General features: G+C 45.3%; 1 protein-coding gene across 1 annotated transcript in view; it reads left to right on the top strand.

The window, feature by feature from the left end:
• The window catches only part of LOC311116691 (uncharacterized protein), a gene marked incomplete at both ends in the record, with an annotated part of 31283 nt that overhangs the window by 13841 nt on the left and 2780 nt on the right, over positions 1–14662 (top strand). The window contains 6 exons of the mRNA XM_084191738.1: positions 663–1464; positions 1687–2223; positions 2377–3136; positions 5100–5170; positions 8506–8721; positions 8795–8955. Of these exons, the coding sequence (XP_084047864.1) occupies positions 663–1464; positions 1687–2223; positions 2377–3136; positions 5100–5170; positions 8506–8721; positions 8795–8955 (2547 nt within the window). The remainder of the gene's footprint in view (positions 1–662; positions 1465–1686; positions 2224–2376; positions 3137–5099; positions 5171–8505; positions 8722–8794; positions 8956–14662) is intronic.

The following is a 14662-nucleotide window of genomic DNA, read 5'->3' as shown; positions in this document are numbered from 1 at the left end:
AGGGTTAGAGGTCAGAGGCTGTGGTCAATGCTGTGTTTCTGGTCAGCCCTAGGAAAGGGTTAGAGGTCAGAGGCTGTGGTCAATGCTGTGTTTCTGGTCAGCCCTAGGAAAGGGTTAGAGGCTAGGGTTATAGGTCAGAGGCTGTGGTCAATGCTGTGTTTCTGGTCAGCCCTAGGAAAGGGTTAGAGGCTAGGGTTAGAGGTCAGAGGCTGTGGTCAATGCTGTGTTTCTGGTCAGCCCTAGGAAAGGGTTAGAGGCTAGGGTTAGAGGTCAGAGGCTGTGGTCAATGCTGTGTTTCTGGTCAGCCCTAGGAAAGGGTTAGAGGCTAGGGTTAGAGGTCAGAGGCTGTGGTCAATGCTGTGTTTCTGGTCAGCCCTAGGAAAGGGTTAGAGGCTAGGGTTAGAGGTCAGAGGCTGTGGTCAATGCTGTGTTTCTGGTCAGCCCTAGGAAAGGGTTAGAGGCTAGGGTTAGAGGTCAGAGGCTGTGGTCAATGCTGTGTTTCTGGTCAGCCCTAGGAAAGGGTTAGAGGTCAGAGGCTGTGGTCAATGCTGTGTTTCTGGTCAGCCCTAGGAAAGGGTTAGAGGCTAGGGTTAGAGGTCAGAGGCTGTGGTCAATGCTGTGTTTCTGGTCAGCCCTAGGAAAGGGTTAGAGGCTAGGGTTAGAGGTCAGAGGCTGTGGTCAATGCTGTGTTTCTGGTCAGCCCTAGGAAAGGGTTAGAGGCTAGGGTTATAGGTCAGAGGGTTAAAGCCCTGTTTCTGTTCAGTCCTAGGAAAGCCCTGGCGTCTCCAGTGAGAGAACCTCCTCTCACCGAGCTGGAGGATGACTTCCTGATCCTGGAGGATTATGAGCCTCCCTGGTTCTCCCTTCGCTGGAAGTTTGACCCCATCAGGACCACAGCCAAACCACGACCAAAGCAGCAGAACCAATCACACAGTAGTGACAATGCCTCAGCAGACACACTCACCAAGGCTACAGCCAATCAGAGATCAGGAGGGACAGACAGACCTCGGACAACTAAAGAGAAGAAGGGAAAGAATCCTACAACCAGGAAGGAGAGGGACTCTAGTCCCCAGGGGGTAGGACCTCAAGGTGATGGGCCTGTTAATCATGTTGACCTCGAGGCAGACCACATAGAACAAGACAAGAAGAAAGTCAACAACCTGTTATCTGAACCAACGACAGCAGGTGACCTGGAACAAGAGGCACCAGGAGGAGGGGCCAAGCCTAAACCTAGCCACACCAAAACAGAAAAGAAAGTTCCCAGAATCTCTAAATCCAAAGCTGGTATCCAAGGTGACAAGGTGAACCCCAAGACGAGCCGAGGACGAGGCCGGCAGTCTGGGAAGACCAGGAGACTGTCAGGTCGAGCTGGGGAGGAGCCCGTCACCATGGAGGAGGAGAGTGAAGCGGCTGCAGACCAATCATCAGCTGAAGACCAGGCGGCAGACCAGGATGTTTCTCCAGGTAATATCCCCTGACAGCTGACATCACACATCATGATGGTTTTTCTGACTACAACGTTCATCACAAGTTCAAGTTGTATCATGCCATTTGTAGGTATAGGAATATGTTTTGTAAGAGCTCTCAACAAATAAAAAAATATATAAAAAACATTCACAAAACAATCAATGGGAAAAAATGTAGTTTACATAAAAGGCTAGATGTAATGTTGTCTTTCCTCCACAGTTCTACAGTTGGCACCAACAGGACAGAGACGAGTCATCTCTAAGGTTCCAGCCAATTGTAAGGCCCAGGAGGTCTGCCCCGCCCCTACTGGTGAGGCTGACTCCTCCCAGTTAGCAGGGAAGAGGAAGAGGACCAAGCCTGGTCCCTGGTGGCTCATCAGTCCTGTCAACACACAGCTCACAGAGACAGACAACAAGTCCAAACAGAATAACAAGACAACTACATCTAAACCAGCAAGACATTCCTCTGTGGAGTCAGGGCAGGAGGACGGGCCATCAAAACCCTTGTTTAATCAGAACGCAAAGAAGAAACCCTCGTCCAATCAGTCAGCAGCAAATAAACCCTCGTCCAATCAGACCACAGAGAAGAAACCGTGGTCCAATCAGACTGCAGAGCAGAAAGCAGAGAAGCCCAAGAAGGGCAGACCTAAGAAGCAGACGATAGCCAGTACAGAGGAGCCAGCGAGGCCTGAAGGTCAGAGAGAAGAGGAACAGGAGGCCATGCCCAGCCCTCTCAGACAGCATACACTCACCTCAAGTAAGGCTTCATATTAACGCCATCCATTTTCCTTCAAGGGAATATAGTTCACTCATAAATCAAGCTTAGTAATATACAAAATATGTACTGTCATCTCAAACAGCTGTTATTGAAATATGTGGTGATTTGTGTTCTGCTTGTGTCTCTTCTCAGGTGAGAAGGTGTTTGACTGGCTCTACAACCGCACTCCCAAGTGTAAACCCCAGAGTGATGCCACACCCACTAACATTACCCCCCACTCTGCTACCGTTACCCCCAGCAGGCAGCAGCACCAGGCCAGGGAGGCTCCAGAGAAACGCAGGAGGAGGAAAGCTCCAGTGAACTGGTGGGAGACCAACAACCCCCCAGAGAATGCTGGCCGCACCTTTTCCTTCCCTCAACAACCCCAGCCTTACCCCAAAACACCTTCACCCCATCAACCCCAGCCTAACCCAAAAACACGCAAGGTGGTGAGAAGTAAGTCCAAGCCCAGACCAGTCCGGACCAGGCCTGCTAAGTCCCTGCGACCTCCTCAGAACGGCAACACAGCCTCCTCACCTCGACCTGGAGCAGTTCAGACCCTGGTGAAGAGGAAGGACCTCTCCACTCCCAAGACGGTCAAGCGCTCTCTGGCCACCTTTGGCGCCATCTTCTCCTCGGGCAGAGAAGCGCTCCCGGTGGCCACTGTTAGAAGCACGTTGCAGACTTCAGGGAGGAAAGCCCTATTCCCTGAAGAGCAGTCAGCCCAGAGTCCCAGCGTCAGCCTCAGCACTGGTCCAGCTAAGGACCCCTCCCAGGACCCAGCCAGTGACAGGAGCTCCAGCCTTGTGGATCTGAGTGCCAATACTGTCTACATAGAGCCTGTTGGAAAGCTGGGGAAAAAGACCAGACGCCAAGACTTCTCCCAAAGCAACAACCGACTCTCAGACAACACGTAAGTACACTCCTAAACACTGTTACTTCTGACTGTTGCTTCTCAACACTTACTTCTGTTTGTTGCTTCTCAAAACCTTTACATCTAAATGTTCCTTCTAAACACTGTTACTTCTGACTGTTGCTTCTCTTTTCAACACTGTTACTTCTGACTAGGCGATATATCAAATGAATTTGATTAATTAGAATGTGCGTTTTTGAGCGATATTCCAAATGCCTGCATCGCATGAATCATGGTTTAGTTTTTAGTTTTTATCAGCTTTTTCTCATTGTTTTTTTCTGGTCTCTTTTGCTCAGAGATCTGTATACTGACGAGATGCACGTCTCCTCCCTAACAATGGGAGTCGTCATCCAAGAGGTGGGAAGGCAGGCAAAAAGAATAGGTCCAAAATAAGCCCATATAAACACATTACCCTTATTTTTGGACAGATTCTAGCGCTTCGCCTCTTCCTCTATGGTTTACACACCAAGCCCCTCCCCCTGCCTCTCACGCCAACAAAGTTGTGATATCACATCTTCCTCTCTGACGAGCGGTTTCAACTCGCTATTTGCATTTTGAGGTTTGGTCCAACAGAATCGGTCATATGGACACAAACACATTGAGACATTTTACTATAATAGAGAAGTTACGTTTTTTAACGATACGCTTTTTATGTCTCAACTCCTCAAATTGCGCACAGAGCAGACACTACTAAAACCAGAGTATCAATGAACATTGATTCTGGAAAATTAATGCTCAGTTTGTCGCGCGCGGCATTGTGGTACCACGTACCGTTAGCAGCATTTTAGCCAAAGACTGTTATCCTAGCTGTCTAGTCTGTTTATAAATGTGCATAAGCATAAAACAATTATATAAGGAATTGGCAACTCGTTCTCATTCTGAGAAATAAGGTAGGCCACTTGATTTCAACATCTGAACAAAGTGGACAGGCTAGCATGCTGTTCAAACAGTTGGAGACAGACAGAAGAGTGTGGTCGTAACAATTCAACTGTTGAACCTTGTTAGCAAGCAAATACATCCAGGTAAAGATTAGCTGGCTATTCACTAGCACGTGGGCTTGAGAGATTGTTCTATAGCCTCTAATGCCTGCTACAAGAAGTTAGTCATTATTAGTGAATGTGTTTATTCATGGTTCAAGTTACATTTGTAACAAAAAAGGGCATTTTCATAAACTGACTTGAAAGACAGAAAGCGGCACAGGTCCTAATCCAGGCACTTGTCATCTCCCGTCTGGATTACTGCAACTCGCTGTTGGCTGGCCTCCCTGCCTGTGCCATTAAACCCCTACAACTCATCCAGAATGCCGCAGCCCGTCTGGTGTTCAACCTTCCCATGTTCTCTCACGTCACCCCGCTCCTCCGCACACTCCACTGGCTTCCAGTTGAAGCTCGCATCTGCTACAAGACCATGGTGCTTGCCTACGGAGCTGTGAGGGGAACGGCACCTCCGTACCTCCAGGCTCTGATCAGTCCCTACACCCAAACGAGGGCATTGCGTTCATCCACCTCTGGCCTGCTGGCTCCCCTTCCTCTGCTGAAGCACAGTTCCCGCTCAGCCCAGTCAAAGCTGTTCGCTGCTCTGGCACCCCAATGGTGGAACAAGCTCCCTCACGATGCCAGAACAGCGGAGTCACTCACCACCTTCCAGAGACACTTGAAATCCCACCTCTTTAAGGAATACCTGGGATAGGATAAAGAAATCTTTATACTAAAGTTTTACACGCTTCAGCAGTCGGCGGTCTACTGCCAATGTTTGTCTATGGAGATTGCATGGCTGTGTGCTCGATTTAATACACCTGTCAGCAACGGGTGAGGCTGAAATAGCAGAATCCACTAATTTGAAGGGGTTTCCACATACTGCTGTATATATAGGGTATTTCTTACTGTTGCTTCTCTTCTAAACAACGTTATGAGTGACTGTTGTCCAACGTGATGTCAGGAGATCCATTCCTTTTTGTCAACAGGTTAGAAAGTTTCGAAAGCGGACCGTCTTCCATGATTGAACTGGAGGATTGTGAAGAGCATGAGGACATCTGTAAGTGCAGAGCATTGTGCCTTACTGCTTCCTGTTTGCTTACTGCTTCCTGTTTGCTTTGACTTTTTTAATTAGATTGTTTTCATTTAAAGTGTGTTGGGATTTTAAATGCACTTTAAATAAAGTTTGATTTAATTTAACACATTTAAACTACAGTGCCTTCAGAAAGTATTCAAACCCCTTGACTTATTTTGTTGTGCTACAGCCTGAGTTAAAAATGGATCCAAATTAAATCTCCCCCATCTACACACAGTACCCCGTAATGACAAAGGGAAAACATATTTTTAGAAATGGTTGCTAATTTATTGACAATGAAATACTGAAATGTCTAATTCACATAAGTATTCACACCTCTGAGTCAATACTTTGTAGAAGTACCTTTGGCAGCGATTACAGCTGTGAGTCTTTCTGGGTAAGTCTCTAAGAGCATTCCACACCTGGATTGTACAACGTTTGCCCATTATTCTTTTCAAAATTCTTCAAGCTCTGTCAAGTTAGTTGTTGATCATTGCTAGACAGCCATTTTCAGGTCTTGCCATAGATTTAAGTAGATTTAAGTCAAAACTGTAACTAGGCCACTCAGGAACATTCACTGTCTTCTTGGTAAGCAACTCCAGTGTAGATTTGGCCTTGTGTTTTAGGTTATTGTCCTGTTGAAAGGTGAATTCACCTCCCAGTGTCTGGTGGAAAGCAGACTGAACCAGGTTTTCCTCTAGTTAATTACTTTACCAAATTTTTTGCAGTTTTACTTTAGTGCCTTATTGCAAACCGGATGCATGTTTTAGAATATTTGTATTCTGTACAGGCTTCCTTCTTTTCACACTGTCATTTAGGTTAGTATTGTGGAGTAACTACAATGTTGTTGATCCATCCTCAGTTTTCTCCTATCACAGCCATTAAATAGTATTAAGATGGTCTGGTCCATTAAATAGTATTAAGATGGTCTGGTCTGGTCCATTAAATAATATTAAGATGGTCTGGTCCATTAAATAGTATTAAGATGGTCTGGTCTGGTCTGGTCCATTAAATAGTATTAAGATGGTCTGGTCTGGTCCATTAAATAGTATTAAGATGGTCTGGTCCATTAAATAGTATTAAGATGGTCTGGTCTGGTCCATTATAGTATTAAGATGGTCTGGTCTGGTCCATTTAAATAATATTAAGATGGTCTGGTCCATTAAATAGTATTAAGATGGTCTGGTCTGGTCCATTAAATAGTATTAAGATGGTCTGGTCTGGTCCATTAAATAGTATTAAGATGGTCTGGTCTGGTCCATTAAATAGTATTAAGATGGTCTGGTCCATTAAATAGTATTAAGATGGTCTGGTCCATTAAATAGTATTAAGATGGTCTGGTTTGGTCAATTAAATGGTATTAAGATGGTCTGGTCTGGTCAATTAAATAGTATTAAGATGGTCTGGTCTGGTCAATTAAATAGTATTAAGATGGTCTGGTCTGGTCAATTAAATAGTATTAAGATGGTCTGGTCTGGTCCATTCAACTCTAACTGTTTTAGTCACCATGGCCTCATGGTGAAATCCCTGACCGGTACAGAGATGAGGTAGTCATTCAAAAATCATGTTAACACTATTATTGCACACAGAGTGAGTCCACGCAACTTATGTGACTCGTTAAGCAAATTGTTACTCCTGAACTTATTTAGGCTTGCCATAACAAAGGGGTTGAATACTTATTGACTCAAGACATTTCAGCTTTTCATCTATTTGTAAAATTTTTTTAAACATAATTCCACTTTGACATTATGGGTTATTGTGTGTAGGCCAGTGACAAAAAAAATCTCTATTGAATCCATTTTAAAATCAGGCTGTAACAACTAAATGTGGAAAACGTCAAGGAGTGTGAATACTGTCTGAAGGAGTGTGAATACTGTCTGAAGGAGTGTGAATACTGTCTGAAGGAGTGTGAATACTGTCTGAAGGAGTGTGAATACTTTCTGAAGGAGTGTGAATACTTTTTGAAGGAGTGTGAATACTTTCTGAAGGAGTGTGAATACTGTCTGAAGGAGTGTGAATACTGTCTGAAGGAGTGTGAATACTGTCTGAAGGAGTGTGAATACTGTCTGAAGGAGTGTGAATACTGTCTGAAGGAGTGTGAATACTGTCTGAAGGAGTGTGAATACTGTCTGAAGGAGTGTGAATACTGTCTGAAGGAGTGTGAATACTGTCTGAAGGAGTGTGAATACTGTCTGAAGGAGTGTGAATACTGTCTGAAGGAGTGTGAATACTTTCTGAAGGAGTGTGAATACTTTCTGAAGTACTGTCTGAAGGAGTGTGAATACTTTCTGAAGGAGTGTGAATACTTTCTGAAGGAGTGTGAAAACTGTCTGAAGGAGTGTGAACTTTCTGAAGGAGTGTGAATACTGTCTGAAGGAGTGTGAATACTGTCTGAAGGAGTGTGAATACTGTCTGAAGGAGTGTGAATACTGTCTGAAGGAGTGTGAATACTGTCTGAAGGAGTGTGAATACTGTCTGAAGGAGTGTGAATACTGTCTGAAGGAGTGTGAATACTTTCTGAAGGAGTGTGAATACTTTCTGAAGGAGTGTGAATACTTTCTGAAGGAGTGTGAATACTGTCTGAAGTACTGTCTGAAGGAGTGTGAATACTTTCTGAAGGAGTGTGAATACTTTCTGAAGGAGTGTGAAAACTGTCTGAAGGAGTGTGAAAACTGTCTGAAGGAGTGTGAAAACTGTCTGAAGGAGTGTGAATACTGTCTGAAGGAGTGTGAATACTGTCTGAAGGAGTGTGAATACTGTCTGAAGGAGTGTGAATACTGTCTGAAGGAGTGTGAATACTGTCTGAAGGAGTGTGAATACTGTCTGAAGGAGTGTGAATACTGTCTGAAGGAGTGTGAATACTGTCTGAAGGAGTGTGAATACTGTCTGAAGGAGTGTGAATACTTTCTGAAGGAGTGTGAATACTGTCTGAAGGAGTGTGAATACTGTCTGAAGGAGTGTGAAAACTGTCTGAAGGAGTGTGAAAACTGTCTGAAGGAGTGTGAAAACTGTCTGAAGGAGTGTGAAAACTGTCTGAAGGAGTGTGAAAACTGTCTGAAGGAGTATGAAAACTGTCTGAAGGAGTGTGAATACTGTCTGAAGGAGTGTGAATACTGTCTGAAGGAGTGTACTAACCCTTTCTGAAGGACTGTAGTTAGAAACATTGGACCGATCTGGTTCCAAGATGAATGTAGAGCCAACCCAGAAACGTTACAATCCTTTATTTATATAATACTATCTTGTTATTCCTCTGACCTCTAAACCTGACCTCTAAACCTGACCTCTAACCCTGACCTCTAACCCTGACCTCTCCATGACAGGGCTCCCGTCATCCAGAGTGGCGCCCCATCTGTCTATCCATCCGTCTGTCCATCCGTCTGTCCATCCGTCTGTCCCTCCTGGTATCGTGCTGTCAGATCCTGAGGCTGTGACTGTGGCTGTTTGTGCTCCTCCTCTTAGAGCCATCACACTGCAGCTGGAGGACAAGGCCAACCTCGCCGACTGGCTGGCTCTGCTCTGGCCTGCCACCGGGAAACGTACGTACAAACAGACAGAGATGGGGCAATAGGTCAACAATAGTGTAATGTTGTGTTGTGTTGTTGTCGTCAGAGGGAGGCCAGATCAGCCCAGATCATTTCCAGTGGTTCTCGTACCGAGACAGAGCTCTGGGTTACAAGATGGACCTGCTGGCTGAAACCTTCTCTAATGGAAAGATCCTGCTGGGCTCCTACATGAAGAAACCTCTGCTGGTGGACCACAGCGCTACCACTGTGAGTAACCTTTAACCCCTAACCCTCTGCTGGTGGACCACAGCGCTACCACTGTGAGTAACCTTTAACCCCTAACCCTCTGCTGGTGGACCACAGCGCTACCACTGTGAGTAACCCTGACCTCTAACCTTTAGGTGCGCTACATGACCAAAAGTATGTGGACACCTGCTCGTCTAACATCTTATTCCTAAATCATGGGCATTAATATGGAGTTGGTCCCCCCTTTGCTGCTATAACAGCCTCCACTCTTCTGGGAAGGCTTTCCACTAGATGTTGGAACATTGCTGCGGGGACTTGCTTCCATTCAGCCACAAGAGCATTGGTGAGGTCGGGCACTGATGTTGGGCGATTAGGCCTGGCTTGCAGTCGGTGTTCCAATTCATCCCAAAGGTGTTCGATGGGGTTGAGGTCAGGGCTCTGTGCAGGCCAGTCAAGTTCTTCTACACCGATCTCGACAAACCTTTTCTGTATGGACCTCGCTTTGTGCACAGGGGCATTGTGATGCAGAAACAGGAAAGGGCCTTCCCCAAACTGATGCCACAAAGTTGGAAGCACAGAATCGTCTAGAATGTCATTGTATGCTGTAGCGTTAAGATTTCCCTTCACTGGAACTAAGGGGCCTAGCCTGAACCATGAAAAACAGCCCCAGACCATTATTCCTCCTCCACCAAACTTTACAGTTGGCACTGCATTCGGGCAGGTAGCGTTCTCCTGGCGTCCGCCAAACCCAGATTTGTCCGTCGGACAACCAGATGGTGAAATGTGATTCATCACTCCACAGAATGTGTTTCCACTGCTTCAGAGTCCAATGGTGGCGAGCTTTACACCACTCCAGCTGGCGCTTGGCATTGCGAATGGTGACCTTACGCTTGTGTGCGGCTGCTCGGCCATGGAAACCCATTTCATGAAGACTCCCGACGAACAGTTCTTGTTCTGACGTTGCTTCCGGAGGCAGTTTGGAACTCGGTAGTGAGTGTTGCAACCGAGGACAGACCATTTTTACGCGCTATGTGCTTCAGCACTCGTGTTCCCGTTCTGTGAGCTTGTGTGGCCTACCACCTTGCGGCTGAGCCGTTGTTGCTCCTAGACGTTTCCACTTCATAATAACAGCTCTTACAGTTGACCGGGGCAGCTCTAGCAGGGCAGAAATTTGACGAACTGACGTGTTGGAAAGGTGGCATCCTATGACGGTGCCACGTTGAAAGTCGCTGAGCTCTTCAGTAAGGCCATTCTACTGCCAATGGTTGTCTATGGAGATTGTGTGGCTGTGTGCTCGATTTTATACACCTGTCAGCAACAGGTGTGGCTGAAATAGCCGAATCCACTAATTTGAAGGGCTGTCAACATACACTATATATACAAAAGTATCTATCTGTACCCATTTCTGATGAGTGTGTCCACATACTGCTGTATATATAGTGTTTATCATATCAGAATGAGAATATCAGTTCAGAGTGTTGTCAGATACGTCATATCAGAATGAGTGTAGGGCTGGGCAATATATCGAATGAATGTTTTAGAGCGATGTTCCAAATGCCTATCACTCCACAGACACCAAGCCCCTCCTCCTTATCACTCCACAGACACCAAGCCCCTCCTCCTTAACACTCCACAGACACCAAGCCCCTCCTCCTTATCACTCCACAGACACCAAGCCCCTCCTCCTTAAAACTCCACAGACACCAAGCCCCTCCTCTTTAACACTCCACAGACACCAAGCCCCTCCTCTTTAACACTCCACAGACACCAAGCCCCTCCTCCTTAACACTCCACAGACACCAAGCCCCTCCTCCTTAACACTCCACAGACACCAAGCCCCTCCTCCTTAACACTCCACAGACACCAAGCCCCTCCTCCTTAACACTCCAGACACCAAGCCCCTCCTCTTTAACACTCCACAGACACCAAGCCCCTCCCCCGGCTCGTGTTAATATTTATAAAAACAATTCTCTCTGCATTGTTGGGAAGGGCCCGTAAGTAAGCATTTCACTGTAAATCTACACTTGTTGTTTACGAAAAATGTAACAAATAAAATTTGATTTGATTTGTTTAAACTCGCTATTTGCATTTGAGGTTTGGTCCAACAGAACCGGTCATATGGACACAGAAACACAGAGACATTATTTTACTGTAATAGAGGAGAAGTTAGCCTTTCTAACTATACCCTTTTTATGTCTCAACTTCCAACATGTAGAACAGAGCAGACTAAAACGAGAGTGTCAATGAACATGTGGCAAAGTAATGCTCAGTACAGCTAGCAGCAATCTAGCCACAGGCTGTCAGCTGTCTAGTCTGTGTGTTATAAATGTGCAATGAGCACAAAAATACGCATTTATATAAGGAATTGCCAACTTGTTGTTATTCTGAGAAATAAGCATCTTATCCAGGTAGGCTACTTGATTTCAATATCTTAAAGTGAACAGGTGTTCAAACAATTGGAGGCGGCCAGGAGGGTGTGTTCATAACAGTTCAACTGTTCTACCGTCTTAGCAAGCAAATAGATCCAAGTTGGCTTGCCTTTAAATATAAAGATTAGCTGGCTAATCACTAACACGTGGGCTTGTGCTTGAGAGATTTGTTTATGAGGCCCGTGTTAATTTTCTATAATGACTGCTACAAGATGTTGGTCATTATTAGTGGATGTGCGTTGTGGATAGTTCTGATTCAATTTGTTACAAAAAGGGAATTTTCATAGACAGACATGAAAGCCAGAATAGTGATTATTGCAAAAAAAGGTTAAACTATTTTGATAAAATAATGTAATTATTAGTGTGGCTGTGGAAGGCTTATATTTAGGTATAATTTTGTGTTTTGACCTTTTTAATTGTGCAACAAAACTTATTCAGAGAACTTTTAAAATGTAGTGATATATCGTGAGTCGCCCATAAGTTTGAAATAGGGATGCACATTTCGGTAAATTTTGCTGCTGGCGAACCTACCCTCATTAACCGGACAACAAACTGATTTGCCTAACAGTATGCATGCATACAAGGAACGGAAATGTTTCATTAATTAACCTCTTATGGATCGGACCCTTTTTTTTCAATTTTCACCTAAAATGACATACCCAAATCTAACTGCCTGTAGCTCAGGACCTGAAGCAAGGCTATGCATATTCTTGATACGATTTGAAAGGAAACACTTTGAAGTTTGTAACTGTGAAATTAATGTAGGAGAATATAACACATTAGATCTGGTAAAAGATAATACAAACAAAAAATATGCATTTTTGTGTTTTTTGTTCCATCTTTGAAATGCAAGAGAAAGGCCACAATATAATATTGCAGTTTAGGCGCAATTTAGATTTTGGCCAACAGATGGCAGCAGTGTGTGACGTTTCGGATTGATCCAGTGAAGCATTGCAATACTGGACTATTATGTACTTGGAAATGTAATTGATACATTTCCAAGTACATAACTATAGAGAACATATATATATTTTGTATTACCATATCATTTTTGTAAGTTTACACACTCCCAGGAATGTCATACATGATGGATCATTAGCTTATACACTAACTTTCACACATCTAGATGGCCGGGCGGGGTGGGTGTGGAGCCAGAGACAGCAGGGGTTCAAACTGTAAAACCCAGTTCCTACATTTGAATATAAAAAATGATTTTATCAAACAAAACGATGCTACATTTTATCTTTGGGACCCTTAGGATGACAAATCAGAGCAAGATTACTGAATGTAAGTACATTATTTACCTTCAGAGGTGAATATATCAAACCAGTTGCCGTGATACGTTTTTTGTTGTTGTGCACTCTCCTCAGTATTTTTTCACTGAAATGGCTAATGTAAATTGGACAGTGCAGTTAGATTAACAATAATTTAAGCTTTCTGCCCATATAAGACATGTCTATGTCCTGGAAAGTTTGCTGTTACTTACAACAGTCATGCTAACCACATTAGCGCATGTTAGCTCAACCGTCCCGTATACGGGACACCGATCCCGTAGAGGTTAACAGCTTAATGGAAACATGCAACAATAGCAAGCCTATAGTCTTACAGTTAAAAGGCTATAGCCTATTATTGAACATGCAACTCATGTAATGAAGCAGCTAATAAAATGTAATTTTGCTGCCTCTCTAACCTGGTGGTCCCTGCACGCACGACCCACGTGGAGTTCCAGGTCTCAGGAAGCCTCTAGAACTGCTGTTCTGTGGCCAACAAGGCAGAGTTCATCTCAGTCTATGCTACCCTCCAGTCCCTCGACTTCTTGGCGCTGACGGAAACATGGATTACCACTGAAAACACTGCTACTCCTACTGCTCTCTCCTCGTCTGACCATGTGTTCTCGCATACCCCGAGAGCATCTGGTCAGCGGGGTGGTGGCACAGGAATCCTCATCTCTCCCAAGTGGACATTCTCTATTTTTCCCCTGACTCATCTGTCTATCTCCTCATTTGAATTCCATGCTGTCACAGTCACTAGCCCATTCAAGCTTAACATCCTTGTCATTTATCGCCCTCCAGGTTCCCTTGGAGAGTTCATCAATTAGCTTGACGCCTTGATAAGTTCCTTTCCTGAGGATGGCTCACCCCTCACAGTTCTGGGGGACTTCAACCTCCCTACGTCTACCTTTGACTCATTTCTCTCTGCTGCCTCCTTTCCACTCCTCTCCTCTTTTGACCTCACCCTCTCACCGCCCCCCCCCTACTCACAAGGCAGGCAATACGCTTGACCTCATCTTTACTAGATGCTGTTCTTCTACTAATCTCACTGCAACTCCCCTCCATGTCTCCGACCACTACTTTGTATCCTTTTCTCTCTCGCTCTCCTCCAACACTACTCACTCTGCCCCTACTCAGATGGTAATGCGCCGTCGCAACCTTCGCTCTCTCTCTCCCCCTCTACTCTCTCCTCTTCCATCCTATCATCTCTTCCCTCTGCCCCATCCTTCTCCCTCCAATTTCCTGATTCTGCCTCCTCAACCCTCCTCTCCTCCCTTTCTGCATCCTTTGACTCTCTATGTCCCCTATCCTCCCGGCCGGCTCGGTCCTCCCCTCCAGCTCCGTGGCTTGATGACTCATTGCGAGCTCACAGAACAGGGCTCCGGGCAGCTGAGTGGAAATGGAGGAAAACTAGACTCCCTGCGGACCTGGCATCTTTTCACTCCCTCCTCTCTACATTTTCTTCATCTGTTTCTGCTGCTAAAGCCACTTTCTACCACTCTAAATTCCAAGCATCTGCCTCTAACCCTAGGAAGCTCTTTGCCACCTTCTCCTCCCTGCTGAATCCTCCTCCTCCTCCCCCTCCCTCCTCCCTCTCTGTGGATGACTTCGTCAACCATTTTGAAAAGAAGGTTGACGACATCCGATCCTCGTTTGTTAAGTCTAATGACACTGCTGGTCCTGCTCACACTGCCCTACCCTATGCTTTGACTTCTTTCTCCCCTCTCTCTCCAGATAAAATCTTGCAACTTGTGACGGCCGGCCGCCCAAAAACCTGCCCGCTTGACCCTATCCCCTCCTCTCTTCTCCAGACCATCTCCGGTGACCTTCTCCCTTACCTCATCTCGCTGATCAACTCATCCTTGACCGCTGGCTATGTCCCTTCCGTCTTCAAGAGAGCGAGAGTTGCACCCCTTCTCAAAAAACCAACACTCGATCCCTCTGATGTCAACAACTACAGACCAGTATCCCTTCTTTCTTTTCTCTCCAAAACTCTTGAGCGTGCCGTCTTTAGCCAACTCTCTTGCT

The sequence above is a fragment of the Coregonus lavaretus genome (genome assembly GCF_964263955.1).
Source record: "Coregonus lavaretus genome assembly, contig: HAP1_SCAFFOLD_706, whole genome shotgun sequence".
NCBI lineage: Eukaryota > Metazoa > Chordata > Actinopteri > Salmoniformes > Salmonidae > Coregonus > Coregonus lavaretus.
Note: the sequence above shows the minus strand (reverse complement) of the source record. Positions and strands in the feature narration are given on the sequence as shown.